Here is a 17,729-nt window from a genome sequence, read left to right on the forward strand (position 1 = left end):
ACAGGTAAAAACAATAACAGTACAGAGTGTCACAGCTACAGAGAAAGTGCAGTGCAATAAGGTGCAAGGTCACAACAAGGTAGATCGTGAGGTCAGAGTCCATCTCATTGTGTAAGGGAACCGTTCAATAGTCTTATCACAGTGGGGTAGAAGCTGTCCTTAAGCCTAGTGGTATGTGCCCTCGGGCTCCTGTATCTTCTACTCGATTGAAGAGGAGAGAAGAGAGAATGTCTTGGGTGGGTGGCGTCTTTGATTATGCTGGCTGCTTCACCAAGACAGAGTCCAAGGAGGGGAGGCTTGTTTCCGTGATGCGCTGGGCTGTGTCCACAACTCTCTGCAGTTTCTTGCGGTCCTGGGCAGAGCAGTTGCCGTACCAAGCCGTGATGCATCCTGATAGGATGCTTTCTATGGTGCATCGGTAAAAGTTGGTGAGAGTCAAAGGGGACAAACCAAATTTCTTTAGCCTCCTGAGGAAGTAGAGGCACCGGTGAGCTTTCATGGCCGCATTGACTTTGAGAATGGGAAGTGGAAATGGGAGGAGTCTTACATTTGCCACCTGAAGTCAGGACCACTGACACAGATGGGTTAGAGACCTCCACAAACTCTGAGCGATTTCTGTGACGTGGATGGGCTTTATATGAAATGAACCTTGACCCAACTTGCTGCCAAAACCTGACACAAAATGCCATCACTTTATTGTGCAGCCACACAGAGGGCAGGCAGAACTGGTGGGAGTCGGTTTGCATCAGTGCAGGAGGTGAACCTCCAGTTGTGTGTGGAGGCAGGCACACTCGGTGGAAGGAGGCTTCTGTCGAATTATGCACCTGCCCACAACCCAGTTATAGTTGCCGTTGAGAGCGTGCATCAAAAGTGCAGACAAATTCATCAATAAATAGATTAAAAACAAATGCCAACTCTTCTGATTTGATTAACGATTTGTGTTCACCATACAGGAACACTGTAAAGTCTTCTATACACTATCCAACAAAGGCATTTTCCAAATTAACAACTGATCAATTTTGCCAAAACAGAAACTAACATCTTTTAAAATCATTTTTGAATGAAGACCACATCACTTTCCCAAAACAGTGACTGATTCCAAATACATATCCTTTGACCTCTGCCCGATACAATATGTTTCTGGCCATTAACCAACAGAAACAATACAACAGTAGCGGGCATTGAAGAGGTAATCAGATCAGCAGAAGAGTGAACGCAGAAGGTGACACCAGAGCACACAGTATCTCTTACAGTTCATTAAAATTTAGGTCTTAGTATCAAGTTTGTTCTTTCAAATATTCTCCCGGATAAAAAGCAAAGGCCCAGGATGTACCTGCTTAAAGCAATTACATTCAAACAAATGACTTGACAAAGTTTGGCAAAGAGCCGCCAGCAAATATTCCCAACTCAGCTGTTTGACCCACATCACAATGGTTCATGATTCAGCATTTGCCGTCTCGTGTGCCTTCACAATCGTTCATCCCTGTGTCACATGGATGGACTCCGGATTTTAAAAATGCATGAACAGAAATCAGGTGATGCAGGGAATTAAAATTTGAAACAAAGATTATTTTAGATCTCTGTACTGTAATGGTATTAAACATTCCACATCAATTTTGTTTCAGAACAATTTTTTTTTTGCAAGAGTGGCTCAGAAAAATATCCAGCATTATTTATACATATCACAGGTAGAGTCACAGGAAGACAGGGTTGTAAAAGAGGCTTTTGGCATCCTGGCATTTATAAATCAAAGTATTGAGTATAGGAGTTGGAATGTTTTGGTGAGGTTGTATAAGTCATTGGTGAGACCAAATTTAGAATATTGCGTGCAGTTCTGGTTGCCGAACTACAGGAAGGATGTCAGGAAGATTGAAAGAGTGCAGAGGAGATTTACAAGAATGTTGCCGGGTCTTCAGGAGTTGAGTTACAGGGAAAGACTGAGCATGTTAGGACTTTATTCCTTGGAGCGGAGAAGAATGAGGGGAGATATGATAGAGGTTTACAAAATGATGAGGGGCATAGACAGAGTTAATGCGAGTAGGCTCTTTCCACCTAGATTAGGAGAGATAAGTATGAGAGGACATGGCTTTAGGGTGAAAGGGGAAAGGTTTAGGGGGAACATTAGAGGGAAATTCTTCACTCAAAGAGTGGTGGGAGTGTGGAATGGGCTGCCATCTGATGTGGTAAATGCAGGTTCGCTCTTAACTTTTAAGAGTAAATTGGATAGATACATGGACGAGAGAGGTCTGGAGGGGTATGGGCTGGGGGCAGGTAAATGGGACTAGCAGAATGTTTCGGCACAGACTAGAAGGGCCGAATGGCCTGTTTTCTGTGCTGTAGTTTTCTATGGTTCTATATTTATCCAGCATTCGTACATAGTGTCATACAGCAAAGACACCATGCCTTCAGCCCAATTGGTCCATGCCGACCAAAACACCCATCTAAGCTAGTCCCATATGGTCCATTTGGTCCATATGCATCTCAACCCTCCCCATCCATGTACCTGCCCAAATGCCTTTTAAATGTACCTGCCTCAACCACTTCCTCTGGCAGCTCGTTCCATATACAGACCACCCTCTGGGTGAAGAAGTTGCCCCTCAGGTTCCTATTAAATCTCTCCCCTCTCAACTTAAACCTATGACCTCCAGTTCTTGATTCCCCAACCCTCGGAAAAAGACTGTTCACATTCACCCTATCTGTGCCCATCATGATTTTATAGGCGTATAAGATCACCCCTCATTCTTCTATGCTCCAATGAGTAAAGTCAAAGTCTGTTCAACCTCTCCCTATAACTCAGTCCCTCAAGACCTGGCAACACCCTCATAAATCTTTTCTGCACTCTTTCCTGCTTAATAGCATCTTTCCTACAGCACAGCAACCAAAACTGAACACGTATAAACATATATGTTTACTAAATTCAAATGGAGTACAAGCGTGTTTTAAAAACTGAATGTAATGGAAGAATTAGTATTTTGCTTCCATTCATGTCAACATATAATTGAGCAAAATCGAATGTACAATTTTCTGAATATTTTCACTCTAAGACGGCTAAACCTTGCACGGTTTGTTTGGAAAGCAGCAGTTTGCCAGCAGTGCTCCCAGAACAATTATGGTTGTACCTAACAAGGAGATACTAACAAGGAGGTACAGAAGCCTGAAGTTCCACACCACCAGGTTCAGGAACAGGAACTTTCCTTCAACCATTTGGTTCTTGAACCAACCTGCACAACCCTAATCACTCTAGCTTAGCAACACTATGATCACTTTGCACTAAAATGGACGTTTTTTTGGCTCTAATTGTGTTCTTTCTTGTAAAAAATTGTGTATAATTTATGTTTCTGTTTTTCTTGTGAATGCTGCTTATCTGATGCTCTGTGCCTGTGATGCTGCTGCAAGTAAGTTTTTCATTGCACCTGTGCACACATGAACTTGCGTACATGACAATAAACTCGACTTTGACTTTCTAACAAGCATTGCTTTTCGATCCTTGGTTTGTGCCTCACCTGTATTTTGTGATGCCATTGGCCTGAGTTGGCTTGGTGCCATGATTTTCTTGCTCCGACATATTTGACCTTTCGGTATTGCTACAGTCCAAAGGTTCTTCGTCCGCTGAATGACTTGCTACCGTTTCAAATCCACTCAAAGAGTCCACTGAGTCAGAATCTGGATTCAAAAAACAATCCGTTAATGCACGGCCTTTCAAACCAAGTCCTTGCAGGTGTAACACTCACTCTGTATCAAACTCTGAAATTTGACCCTGATCAGCTTTGCTTATATCCTAGTAACAGTCCGTATATAAATGCTCTGTCCTTCTATACCACTGTTTTAAAAAACAATGCTGAAGATTTACTTGAATGCAATTAAACAAGAATGAGCAAAGTATTTTGTCTTTTAACCTCTTGTGTGTAACTTGAATTCACAAATCTGCTGAAAAATTGGTTTTTAAATTTTATACAAAATAAATTCTCATGCTGGCAATGAACACAAAAGCATACTAAATATTTGTCAAGTAACCTGAAAGGGCACAAAAGTAATTGCCGGCAACATTACTCTGTTTTCAGTGATGTCTTTCATCGCACAACCAGGTCGCTGAAGTTAAACATTTACTGCAGAATGTGAAATGCTGTCGTGAATTTTAAGCAGGCGTGGTTTGATGTCAATAGAACTCAATGCTAACCACTTCAGCTGAGGGAGCTGTGCAATAGGACTCCCAGTGCCAGTTCAAAGATTTCATTTACCTGTAGTCCAATGCTCAGCCATTAAATATCTTTTAAAAAATTTAATCGCAGCAGAAAAAATCCCAGTACAAACTGACGAAATCCCTTTCCAAAATAGGTTGAAGTTGAAATGGTTGGCAAATGGTAATTGGTTTATTATTGTCACGTGTACCGAGGTACAGTGTAAAACTTTGTTTTGCATGCCATCCACACAGATCACTTCATCACATCAGTGCATCGAGGTAGTACAAGGGAAAGCAATAACAGAATGCAGAATAAAGTGTTACAGTTACAGAGAAAGTGCAGTGCAGGCAGACAATAAGGTGCAAGGTCACAACAAGGTAGATTGTGAGGTCAGGAGTCCATCTTATTGTACTAGGGAACCGTTCAATAGTCTTATAACAGCGGGATAGAAGCTGTCCTTGAGCCTGGTGGTACGTGCTTTCAGGCTTTTGTATCTTCTGCCCAATGGCAAATTTAACAAATTCACTTATTTCTGTACAATATGATTACTTGTTAATGCACAGTGAGGCTAAGGAATGTTAAACAACTTTGATATTATAATTAAAAGCTAATCTGAGAAAAGCAGATTTTAAGTGTTTACCATCAGGAGGTAATGCACAGGGCAAATCATTTACTGCAGTCTAGACTTCCTGGTACGGGAATTATCATCACAGTCTCTCAGGGCATCAACGCGGCACCAACTTGGTCTGCCACCCATGCGCAAGCATCGGCCACTAGAAGGTTCAACCCAGAAAAAGGCCAAAAATAAACGACATGCACCCACCACTGGTGATTCACTGTCAGAATCCTGGGAGCTCACAGCAAAGAGGAAGGAACTTCCATCCATCGAGTCCAGACCGGTGAGACGTAAGCCCTAATCCCACTGCTCAGCATCTGGTCTGTAGCCCTGTGGATCACTGCACACCAAGTGCTCAACCAGGTACTCCTTACACACGACGGAAGCTTCTCCCTCAACCTTTGGGTTCCAGACCCCGTAACTATCAGGATCAGATAATTTGTTATCTTAACCCTCGGCCTGCAAACTATTTGTTGCTCTGCTGAGGGAAATTACATCCCCCCCCTATTACCAACTAGGCTACTTTCAGGTTCCGTCCATCCTCATTGTTGAAGTGTACTCCTGGTCCAACACCTCAGGTCTGGGAAGAGTAGATTCCACAGTCCCTCAGAATATATCGAAGCGAGCTGGGAACCTGGCCAAGCCAGAGGATCATTTTCTGGTTGTCATGGTGTCCTCTGATGGAAACCAACACTTGTGATGCGCCTCCCTCTCAGATCATGGTGACAGGAGGCGGGGACTCAAAAATCTCCAAGCGTACAGGTGAAATTTCCAAAAACGTGTGCCTGTTTCTTCCAACAACACAGTTGTTGCTGAGCCAGCCAGCATCCCTGACTGCCCTCAAAGTGAGTGGCCCCAGAGGGCAAACAGGAGGAATTCAAATAAGGGAAAGGTTTTTAAAACAATTCGGCAGCTTCACCTCTCCATTATTGACAGCAGGTTTTAATTCCAGAATTACTTAACTACTTGGATCTAAGTTCTGTGACGAGGCTCCAGAGACTCGGGGTGACGAGTCAAGTGACCGTACCACCATTCTGAAGCGATCGAGGGAGGGGCCACTGGTGTGGGAGTGAAAGGGGGAGGGAGAGGAGGGGGAGGGAGTGCTGAAGGAGAGGGGATGGCAGAGGGGGAGAGCTCAAGAGAGGAGGGTGAAAGAGCGAGTTGGAGCAAGGCCAGAAAAAGGACAGTGGAGGAGAGGGACGAGGAGGAGGAGGAGGAGGAGGAGGAGGAGGAGAGGGACGAGGAGGAGGAGGAGGAGGAGGAGGAGGAGGAGGAGGAGGAGGAGGAGGAGGAGGAGGAGGAGGAGGAGGAGGAGGAGGAGGAGGAGGAGGAGGAGGAGGAGGAGGAGGAGGAGGAGGAGGAGGAGGAGGAGGAGGAGGAGGGAGGGAGTGAGAGGATGAGGAGGGAGGGAGTGAGAGGACGAGGGGGAGGGAGGGGGGGACGAGAGGGAGGGAGGGGGGAATGAGAGGGAGGGAGGGCCAGGGGGAGGGTGGTGAGAGGGAGGGAGGGAGGGATGAGAGGGATAGAGGGGGCAAAAGGAGATTATGTGGGGCAAGTTTCTTTACACAGAGAGTGGTGGGTGCCTGGAACAGGCTGCCAGGGGTGGTGGTGGAGGCAGATACGATAGTATCTCTTCTTCCCTTTCCTAGCCTCTCTTTTTTCTAACCCCCCCTTTTTTCCCCCCTTTCTCTCCTTCCCTCTGACCCCTCCCCGGTGGATCTGCTCTCCCCTCCTCCCCCGCACCTGCCCATCACTGTCTCTTACCTGCATCTACCTATCGCCACCCCGTGCCCACCCCACCTCCCCTCTCCTGTCCACCTATCACTGCTCTGCTTTTCCCTCCTATATATCGGGCTTCCCCTTTTCCTATCTTCGGTCCTGAAGGAGGGTCCTGAACCGAAACGTTGACCGCCTGCTTTTCTCCACGGATGCTGCCTGGCCTGCTGAGTTCCTCCAGCATCGTCGTGTTTTTCATCTAGATTCCAGCATCTGCAGACCTTTGTTTCTCTGATACAATAGTGGTGTTTAAGAGGGTGTTAGATAGACCAACAATGTGCAGGGAATGGAGGGATATGGATCATGTGCAGGCAGAAGAGATTAGTTTAATTTGACATCGTGTTCAGCACAGACATGGTGGGCCGAAGGGCCTGTTCCTGTGCTGTACCGTTGTATGTTCCATGCACTGAATAGTGGAGCAGGCTCGTAGGACTGAACAGGCAACTCCTGTTCATTGCTTTGCTTTCCCGTGAACTCAGTAACTCTCTGGATGTTGAGGGAGACGTGCAGTAATTTATTTCAGAACCAATGATCACACTTAACACACACGATAAGGAAGGGTCACCTGTGTTCTAAATGGAACAGTTGCTCCGTACCCGTCTCTATCAACAGTGTGTCATGTTTCCAACAAGTGCTGCACATTAAACCTTCACTATTCTCTCACGCGAAATGAACAATAAATAATGCATAACCACTTAAACTAAAACAGCAGCACAAGGGAAGAGGCATCAAGCGAAGCACACCAGCCGAGCAATCAGCTCCCTGGGCTCCTCAGTAACGAAGCTGGAGTCGTCCAGTAGCGTTTGGGATCTCTACCTACTGCCCACACCCCTGACAATTCAATGACCTGGATTAAATATTGAACATACAACAGTACAGTACAGCACAGGAACAGACCCTTCGGCCCACAATATCGGTGCCGACCATGAAGCCAAATTAAACTAAATCTCTTCTACCTGCACATGGTCCATGTCCCTCCATCCCTGCATGTTCATGTCTGTCCCCACTATTGTATCTGCTTCCACAGAGAGTGGTAGGTGCCCGGAATGTGTTGCCAGGGGTGGCAGCACATTCCAGGCACCCACCACTTTCTGTGTAAGAAAACTTGCCCCGCGCATCTCCTTTAAACTTCCCCCCCCTCTCACCTTAAATGCATGTCCAGTAGTACTTGACATTTCTACTCTTGGAAGAAGATTCTGTCCACTCTATCTGTGCCTCTCATAATTTTATAAATCTCTATCAGGTCTCCCCTCAGCCTCTGACGCTCTGGAGAAGACAACCCAAGCTTGTCCACTCTCTCCTTATAGCTCATGCCCTCTAATCCAGGCAGCATCCTGGTGAACCTCTTCTGCACCCTCTCCAAAGCCTCCACATCCTTCCTGTAATGGGGTGACCGGAACTGCACACAATACTCCAAGTGCGGCCAGACCAAAGTTTTATACAGCTGCAACATTGCGTATGCACTTTGTAGCTCACCTGGGTAACATCTTCACCTCCCACCAAGTCAGAAAGTCTGAGTTCAATGTTCCTCTCGGCCACAAGGTCTACACTGATGTTACCCTGCAGCACTGAGGGAGTGCTGCATTATCAGTGTTGCCGTCTTTCAAATAAGACATTCCATTGGCTGTTGGCTTTGCCACACTGCAACGGTAACTGCATAATACTCGAAAGTAAAAAAAAACATGCTGGAAATCTGAAATAAAAACAACATTTTGGAAACACTCAGCAGGTCAGGCAGCTTCTGTGGAGAGAGAAGCAGTTAACGTTCCAGGTCAGAGACCTTACAGTCAGTAAGTTGACTCTGTTGCTCTCTCCACAGATACTGTCTGACCTGCTGAGTGTTTCCAGCATCTGCAGTTTGCTTGACTTCCACTTCAACGTATCGGGTCTGTGACCCTGCACGTGATGTCCTCTAGTCTCACTGTATCTCAGCTATTCCTTCCGTTCCACCCATCCCCCCAACCGGTGAAGTTTAGAAGGATGGGGGGGGGGGGGGGATCTCACTGAAACCTACCGGATACTGAAAGGCCCGGATAGAGTGGACGTGGAGAGGATGTTTCCATCAGTGGGAGAGTCCAGGATCCGAGGGCACAGCCTCAGAATAAAGGGACGTCCCTTTAGAACTGAGATGAGGAGGAATTTCTTCAGCCAGAGGGCGGTGAATCTGTGGAATTCGTTGCCACAGACGGCTGTGGAGGCCAAGTCATTGAGTGTGTTTAAGGCAGAGATTGATAGGTTCTCGATTGGTAAAGGGGTTAAGGGGATATTGGGAGAAGGCAGGAGAATGGGGTTGAATAGAAATCAGCCATGACTGAATGGTGGAGCAAACTCGATGGGCCAAATGGCCTAATTCTGCTCCTATATGTTATGATCCCCACCGTACTTAAAACTAAATTGTTTTCACTCTTTCGCAGCTCTGATGAAACATTAACTGTTTCTCTCCACAGATGCTGCCTGACCTGGTGAGTGTTTGCAGCAATTCCTGTTTTTATAACAAAGTACTTGTTTGGGTATAAAGGGATTTATGAACATCCTGAAAGGAATGGGTCCTATCCTGCTCTTATCAGACCCTTGAACAGACCTCTTTTACGCTGAAGATAAACTCTTGATCTCCCAATCTACCTCGTCATGGCTCTTACACCTTATATCTACCTGCACTGCACTTACTCTGTAACTGTAACACTGTATTCTGTAGTTCTTTTTTACTACCTCAATATACACTTATGAATGGAATGATATGTCTGGATGGCACCCAAATGAAAAGCTTTTCACTGCATCTTGGTACATGTGACAATGAGAAACAAATACCAGAGTTTAAATCAACTCCTCAATTTGTTCTCGGCTGGTAGTGTAGCGGTTAGCGTAACGCTATTACAGCGCCAGCAACCCGGGTTCAATTCCGGCCGCTGTCTGTAAGGACTTTGTACGTTTTCCCCGTGTCTGCGTGGGTTTCCTCCGGGTGCTCCGGTTTCCTCCCACGTTCCAAAGATGTACGGGTTAGGAAGTTGTGGGCATGCTACGTTGGCGCCGGAAGCGTGGCGACACTTGTGGGCTGCCCCCCAGAACACTCTACACAAAAGATGCATTTCACTGTGTGTTTCAATGTACATGTGACTAATAAATAAATATCTTAAATCTATTTAAAATAAGTCTCAATCACTCTTCTGGGCCTCTTATTTTTCAAACCCCTAACCCGACATCAGTAACCCTCTTTCCACACACTATCCAGTTAACAAAGGGTTAGGGTCCTAAAGAAGCCCTTGTTATGCAAAGATTTGTATTGCGGGTACAGTTAACCCTAAACTTTCACAAAAAATATTAGCTGCCATGGATGATAAGTCAGAAGCTAGTCATTCCCCGACCAGTAAGGATGCAGTAAGCCAAAAGCGAATCTCTCCTGTTGAAACACACAAGCTATACCTTACGAATCATTCATCCAGTTACTGCCAGACGGAAGAGAGTTTTTTTCCATTTTAGAAGCTTGTTTGTTTCATCCTTCCATTAACCCGATGAAAAAAAACTTAAATGCGACTGGGTTTTCAGAGACCGGTATCTGAAAGGCAGTCTCCAGATGGGTTCCTATTGCTCATTGCGGTAAATAAAGCCGACGTTAAGTGACAAAATAAGTTAAATAAAACATTTTGCTGCAACAACAACTCATTAAGTGAATGTTTGCTAACCAGGGAGATCTGTTGTGGGATAAGAGAATAAGAGGGGGGAAGGAGGGAGGGAGGGAGGCACAGAGGGACAGACAAAGTGTGGCCTACTTGTTCAAGCTTAGGATGCAGGCTGACAAATCCTCAGAGTTTACCCCAGCTCCCCATTCTGAATATTCATCAGTTTTATTGGACTGATTCCTCTGCATTCTGTTCCACAAGACATTTCACGATTAATTGGCATTCCCACCACAGCTTCCTTTGCTCTAGAGCCCAGTTAGCCCCGTTTAACATTGGTCACTGTCAAGGATATTTTCAGCTACTTGTGAGTAGCTGCAGTAGTACAAGGCCATTGTATCTAAATGATTGTGTTGTTCAGGTAGCAATTTGCCCCCAGTTGATTTTACATCTGTTCCTGACTATTCTAGTTCCTTTGTCCAGTTCTAACATTCCAGAGAGATACAGCACAGAAACAGGCCCTTCAGCCCATCGAATCCATGCTGACCATCAACCATTTATTTACACCAAACCTATACCAATCCCATTTTATTTTCCCTACACTCCCATCAACTCTCTCCAAATTCTTTCCTTCTCCCACACACTGGGAGTAATTAACAGTGGCCATTTAACCCACCGACCCCACACGTCTTTGGGACGTGGGAGGAAACCGGAGCACCCGGGGGAAACCCACACGGTCACAGGGAGAAGGTATAAACTCCACAAAGACCGCATCCAGCTTAGATTTTTTTTTAAATGTCTTAACTGTGTCAAAGACAGAGCAATTTTCAAATTGTTATTCAGTTCAGTAACTGCACTGTGTAATGAATTGACCTGTATGAACGGTATGCAAGAGAAGCTTTTCACTGTACCTCGATACTAGTGACAAAAACCAATACCAGTTAGCGTAGATCAGAAGCTGGGTCTGCAGTGTTTTGTGCAGCTGACAACATAAAACAGGATAAACCTCTGTCCAACGTTCTGTAGTCCAGAATTCCTGTGATCCAGCATGTTTTGGATCTACAGTGCAGATCTGTGCTAATTAATTCTCAGTGAGATCTAGCTAAGATCCAAAATTAACTAAGATCTGTACTAATCCAAAGCTTATGAACCTAGCAGTGCAACTTCTGCAATCCTGGCCAACAGCGTTTCTGACTTACTGTAACTTCGGGTTATTGACGGTTCTCAGGAACAGAAACCTCACGTAACCCAAGGTCATACACAAAAAACGCTGGAGGAACTCAGCAGGTCAGGCCGCATCCGTGGAGGGAAATAAACAGTCGATGTTTCAGGCTGAGACCCTTCATCAGGACTGGAAAGGAAGAGGGCAGAAGCCAGAATAAGGTGGGGGGGAGGGGGAGGAGCACACGCAGGCAGGTGACAGGTGAGTCCAGGTGAGGGGGGGAAGGTAGGTGGGTGGGGGAGGGGGAGGAGATGTAATAAGCTGAGAGGTGATGGGTAGAAGAGGCAAAGGGCTGGAGGAGGAGGAATCCGGTAGGAGAGGGCAGTGGACCATGGAATAAAAGATGGAGGGGGGAGGAGAGGAGATGGGCAGGTCAACACAACGGGGGAAGGGAGCCACAGGAATAAAGGGAGACACAGGAGTGGTGGGGGGTGGGGTTACTGGAGAAATCGGTGTTGAGGCCGTCAGGTTGGAGACTCCCAAGGTGGAATATGAGGTGTTGTTCCTCCCACCTGCATCTGGCCTCAACGTGGCAGTAGAGGAGGCCGTGGACAGACATGTCAGTATGGGAGTGGGGTGTGGAATTGAAGCGGGTGGCCACCGGGAGGTCCTGGCTTTTATGGCGGACAGAGCAAAGGTGCTCGATGAAGCAGTCACCCAATCTGCGCCGGGTCTCCCTCCGTGGATGCTGCCTGACCTGCTGAGTTCCTCCAGCACTTTTTGTGTATTGCTCCAGATTCCAGCATCTGCAGAATTTCTTGTGTAACCCAGGGTGTGTCCTGAATTATAAAACAGTTCTTCAGCTCAGAGGAAGATGACTGGTGGAGGGGGGGGGGGGTGGTTTGGGGTTTGGGCAATTTCTGTGGTCCGGCATCAGTCAGGTCCCAGGGGTGCCAGATGACAGAGTTTTAACCTGTACTAACAATGTCATCTACAAGTGGAACATCCTTGAAATGGTCTGCCCATTCTCCATAGAGTGACAACACATTCCCTGACAGAATGATAATATTGGTTAATCCTCTAGTGACATCTTCCTCAGACAAAAGGGCATAGATTTAAGGTGTGAGAAAGGAGTTTTGAAGGGGATAGAGCATAGAACAGTACAGCACAGGAACAGCCCCTTCGGCCCACAATGTTGTGCCGAACTTAATAAGCTAATGACAACTAATCCCTTCTGCCTGCATGTAGTCCATATCCCTCCATTCTCTGCATATTCATCTAAGAGCCTCTTAAACCCCACTATCATATCTGCCTCCACCATCACCCCTGGCAGCACATTCCAGGCACCCACCGCGCTGTGTAAAAATCTTGCCCCGCACATCTCCTTTAAACTTTCCCCCTTTCACCTTAAATGCATGCCCTCTGGTATTAGACATTTTGAGATCCTGGGAAAAAGATACCAGCTGTCTAATCTATGCCTCTCATAATTTTATAAACTTCTGCTAGGTCTCCCCTCAGCCTCCACCGCTCCAGAGAAAACAACCCAAGTTTGTCCAACCTCTCCTTATAGCTCACACCCTCTAATCCAGGCAGCGTCCTGGCGAACCCCTTCTGCACCCTCTCCAAAGCCTCCACATCCTTCCTGTAACGGGGCGACCAGAATTGAATGCAATACTACAGATGTGACCTAACCAGAGTTTTATACAGCTGCAGGATAACTTCCTGACTCTTGAACTCAGTGCCTTGACTAATAAAGGCAAGCACGCCATGCACCTTCTTTATCGCCCTATTGACCTGTGTAGCCATTTTCAGGGAGCTGTGGACTTTGACCCCAGGATCTCTCTATACATCAACACTGTTAAGGGTCCCACCATTAACTGTGTACTTTCCCATTACTTTTGAAAATGTATATGTTTTTTTTACACAGAGAGTGGTTGATATCTGGAACTTGTTACCAGAGGAGGGCATAGAGTAACACGGCAGGGAAACAGGCCCTTCGGCCCAACTGATCCATATTGACTGTGTTGCCCAGTGAACTGGTCCCATCTGCCCGCATTTAGCCCATATCCCTCTAAACCTTTCCTATCCATGGACTTATCTCGATGGTTTTTAAATGTTGCTAATGTGCCCGCCTCAACCACTGTTTCTGGCAGCTCATTCCAAACACGCGCCACCCTTTGTGTGAAGAAGCTGCCCCTGATGTCCCTTTTAAATCTCTCGCCTCTGATCTTAAACCTATCCCCTCTTGTTTTTAGCACCCCCTCCCTGGGGGAAAGACTTGTGCTTTCACCCTGTCTATGCCCCTCATGATCTTACACACCCAGAGGAGATGCTGGAATCAGATACAATCACTATGTTTATGAGGCATTTGGACAGACACTTAAATAGGCAAGAAGGATATGGTCCTAATGCGGGCAAATGGGATCGGTGTAGATGGGCAAAAAGGTCAGTATGGACGTGACGGGCCAAAGGGCCTGTATTTTTTTTGCTGCAGAACTCTGTGACTGCGGCCCAGTGACTGAAATTAATTTAATAGGACATTACTTGAATATCATCTACTCACTGTATTTTTCTGGAGAAATTATCCTGATTGAATTGAGAGAAGTGCTTGCAGTTTGTAATAAATTGTTTCCTCTGCTCTTAAATGGGCTTTCTCGAGTAAATTCCGTTTCCTGTACTCAATCTGCCTGTTCAGTGTGAGCTCAGCCACACATCCCACTCCAACTCATGGTTGGATAGTACAGTGTTATCAATAACCACCCTGTTCAATAAACTCCAGTTAACTGAAGTAAATATACAAACAAAGCACAATTTACAATATGTTACGGGTGCAGAGGAGATTTACCAGGATGCTGCCTGGTTTGGAGAGTATGCATTATGAGGAGAGACTAAGGGAGCTAGGGCTTTACTCTTTGGAGAGGAGGAGGATGAGAGGAGACATGATAGAGGTGTACAAAATATTGAGGAATAGATAGAGTGGACAGCCAGCGCCTCTTTCCCAGGGCACCGATGCTCAATACAAGAGGGCATGGCTTTAAAGTAATGGGTGGGAAGTTCAAGGGAGATATCAGAGGGAGGTTTTTCACCCAGAGAGTGGTTGGGGCATGGAATGCGCTGTCTGGGGCAGTGGTGGAGGCAGGTACATTGGTCAAATTCAAGAGATTGCTAGATAAGCATATGGAGGAATTTAAAATGGAGGGATATGTGGGAGGAAGGGGTTAGATAGTCTTAGGCGAGGTTTAAAGGTCGGCACAACATTGTGGGCTGAAGGGCCTGTATTGTGCTGTACTGTTCTATGTATTAGAGAATTCAGTAGGGAAAGAGTAAAGACAATTCAGTTAATGCAGCACAGAAACAGGCCCTTCGGCCCACTGAATCTGTGCTGGCCATCAACCACCCGTTTTTAATCCCATTTTATCCCCCCCAAGTTCCCATCAACTCCCCCCAGATTCTACCCCTCACCCACACGCTTGGGGGCAATTTACAGCGGCCAATTAACCCACCGACCCCGCACGTCTTTGGGACATGGGAGGAAACTGGAGCACCTGGGGGAAAGCCAGGCAGTCACAGGGAGAACGTGCAACCTCCACACAGACAGCGCCCGAGATCAGGATCGAACCCGGGTCGACGGAACTGTGAGGCAGCAGCACTGCTAACTGCACATGTAAGTTATTAGTTTATTGTTAAACATAAACAGGGGGTTATGTTGTTCTTTTTGTACCCTACCATGACCGCTTTCATTCATCATCCGCAGAGCTGTAAGCAAACTTAAAGGGGGATCTGCTGGAGGTGTATAAAATGATGAGGGGCATAGATAGGGTGGACAAGCAATATCTTTTTCCCATTATTGAGTGATCCAATACCAGAGGGCATGCATTTAAGGTGAGGGGGGGGTAGGTTCAGAACAGACATGGGGGATGTTTTTTTTTTTACTGAGAGTGGTGGATGCCTGGAATGCGTTGCCTGATAGGGTGGTGGAGGCAAATTCATTGGGGGCTTTCAAGAGGAGGTTGGATGGGCACCTGAATGAGAGGAAAATGGAGGGATCTGGGCATTCTGTAGGTAGGAGGGAATAGCTATGTTAGCACAACACTGTGGGCCGAATGTCAGTCCTCTCTGGGGACTGTCAGTCCAACTGTCAACCCACCTCTCTGGTACCTGAAAATCCGCTGTTACATACATGGAACCTCATTCTTTCTGATCTTCATTCTTAAACATTTCAGAAAAAATTATATTTTACTTTTCCCTTTGATCTCACAATCTCATCTTTTCCCCAGTTCCTATGTAACAGTTTTACACTGAATTGGATGTTCTAACTTACATTCCTGCTTTGCATTCAGTGAGGATCCTTCAATCTAGTCACTTCCAGGGACATCCTCGGCGCTATCAGAATTCCCGGTCACTTGTGGAGTACACTGCTCTGAAATCACCAACTGCTGTAAAGTGACCACACTCAAAGACTGTGGGAAGCTCTGAGCCCAGAGCATCACTCACTCACTCACTGCTGACGGATAAATCTATGCTAATCTATTTAAATAACTCTATCTAAATGCGCCTCAAACAGCTGCCAGGATTTTACATCACTGTCATCTCATTTTAAAAAGGAGCTGCCCAGGTGTTCACACATCTGGTTTAACCATGCATCAAATCAACATTCAACCTGTACAACTGAAGTCCAGCTGTAGCTTCTCACACAAAACGTCCCAACACTAAAAATGAGCAAGGACATGATATTGACTGGAGGCCGTTTTAAATTCTTTAGGGATTATGAATTCAAGATCCATTTCAGAATTTAAGTAGCTAATCCTGATTAATATTCCAGTGCAGGTGTTTCTTGCATTACTTCGCAATCGTCTTTCTCACCCCCAGACCTGTACACACTACTCCAGCTATGGCTTAACCAATGTTTTATAAATGTTACCATAACTTCCCTGCCCTGGGCCCAGTACACAGATGCAATCACAAGGAAGGCACGCCAGCGTCTTTGCTTTCTTAGCAGGTTAAGGAGGTTCAGCTTGTCACCAAACACTCGACAAACTTCTACAGATGCACTGTTGAAAGTATCCTGACTAGTTGCACCATGGTCTGGGACGGCAATTCAATGCGCAGGAACGTAAGAAACTGCAGAGAGCAGTGGACTCAGCTCAATACATCATGGGCACATCCCTCCTCACCATTGCTAGTATCGACAGAAGGCGCTGCCTCAAGAAGGCAACATCCATCAAGGATCCCCACCATCCAGGCCATGCCATCTTCTTGCAGCTACCATCAGGCAGGAGGTACAGAAGCCTGAAGTCCCACACCACCAGGTTCAGGAACAGCTACTTCCCTTCAACCATTCGGTTCTTGAACCTAATCATTACCTCAGTATAGCAACACTATGACCACTTTGCACTACAATGGACTTTGTTTTTTTTTGTTCTAATTGTGTTTGTCTTGTAAAAACTGTGTAAAATTTATGTTTATGTTTTTCTTGTGAATGCCGCTTATCTGATGCTCTGTGCCTGTGATGCTGCTGCAAGTAAGTTTTTCATTGCACCCATGCACACATGGACTTGTGCATCTGACAATAAACTCGACTTTGACCCTTGTATTCTGTGCCCTGGCTGATGAAGGCAAGTATGCCGCATGCTTCATTCACGGCTTTATTTGCCTGTGCTCCTACCTTCAGGGAATCTTGGACTTGCACACCAAGGTCCCTCTGTTCCTCAGTACTCCCCAGGGCACTACCACTCACTGTATGTGACCCACCCTTAACAGTCCTCCCAAAGAGCATCACCTTGCGTTTATCAAGGATTAAATTCCTTCTGCCATTGGTCTGCCCATCTCACCAACTGCCCAGTGTCATCCTGTATCCTACGACTCCCTCCTCATCACCAGCCTGTTCATTCCCTTTCAAACTGACATGTCCCTCTACCCCGGAAAACTCTTGGAAACATTTCCTGCATAAAAAAATACCTCAAATCTCAGCATGCTTTTTTATGTGCTCCCTTATTACCAACTCCCCAGTCAATGGAAACTAGCTTTAACCAGGTTAATTCATCGTTCTATCTCAACCTCCTGGTTAGGTCCCTCCCAACATCTCTGCTCTAATGAAAATGACCCATTGCTCTTCCCTTTGCTACAGACTCTCAGATGTGGGACTTACTTGAAGTTCCTTAATGCCTAACATTGCCTCAAAAGACACGAAAAATGAGTGGCAACGTCCTTCCCATTTACAGAGCTTTAGCAGGACAGCGGTTTGATGACACATTCAGGATTCATCAGCTCTGGCCACTTCCACAAATGACCAGAGTTATCTTAATCCTACATGATTTGATTTGCACCATCCTTTGTGTACAGCTGCATAAACTGGTTGTCATCAATAACATCCTGTCAGA

The 17,729-nt window shown here is 46.0% G+C and overlaps 1 protein-coding gene across 9 annotated transcripts in view; it reads right to left on the reverse strand.

The window, feature by feature from the left end:
• Window positions 1-17,729, reverse strand: part of LOC127574547 (oxysterol-binding protein-related protein 1-like) — a 212,593-nt gene that overhangs the window by 57,287 nt on the left and 137,577 nt on the right. For 7 of the 9 annotated variants that reach the window (XM_052023612.1, XM_052023613.1, XM_052023614.1 and 4 more), the window contains one exon: window positions 3,504-3,663. In XM_052023612.1, coding sequence (XP_051879572.1) covers window positions 3,504-3,663 — 160 coding nt within the window. Of the gene's footprint in view, window positions 1-3,503; window positions 3,664-4,014; window positions 4,101-4,238; window positions 4,340-17,729 lie in introns of those variants that run through there. The other 2 variants (XM_052023617.1, XM_052023619.1) reach the window with 2 other exon arrangements.

Source organism: Pristis pectinata, chromosome 9, assembly GCF_009764475.1.
Source record: "Pristis pectinata isolate sPriPec2 chromosome 9, sPriPec2.1.pri, whole genome shotgun sequence".
Classification (NCBI taxonomy): domain Eukaryota; kingdom Metazoa; phylum Chordata; class Chondrichthyes; order Rhinopristiformes; family Pristidae; genus Pristis; species Pristis pectinata.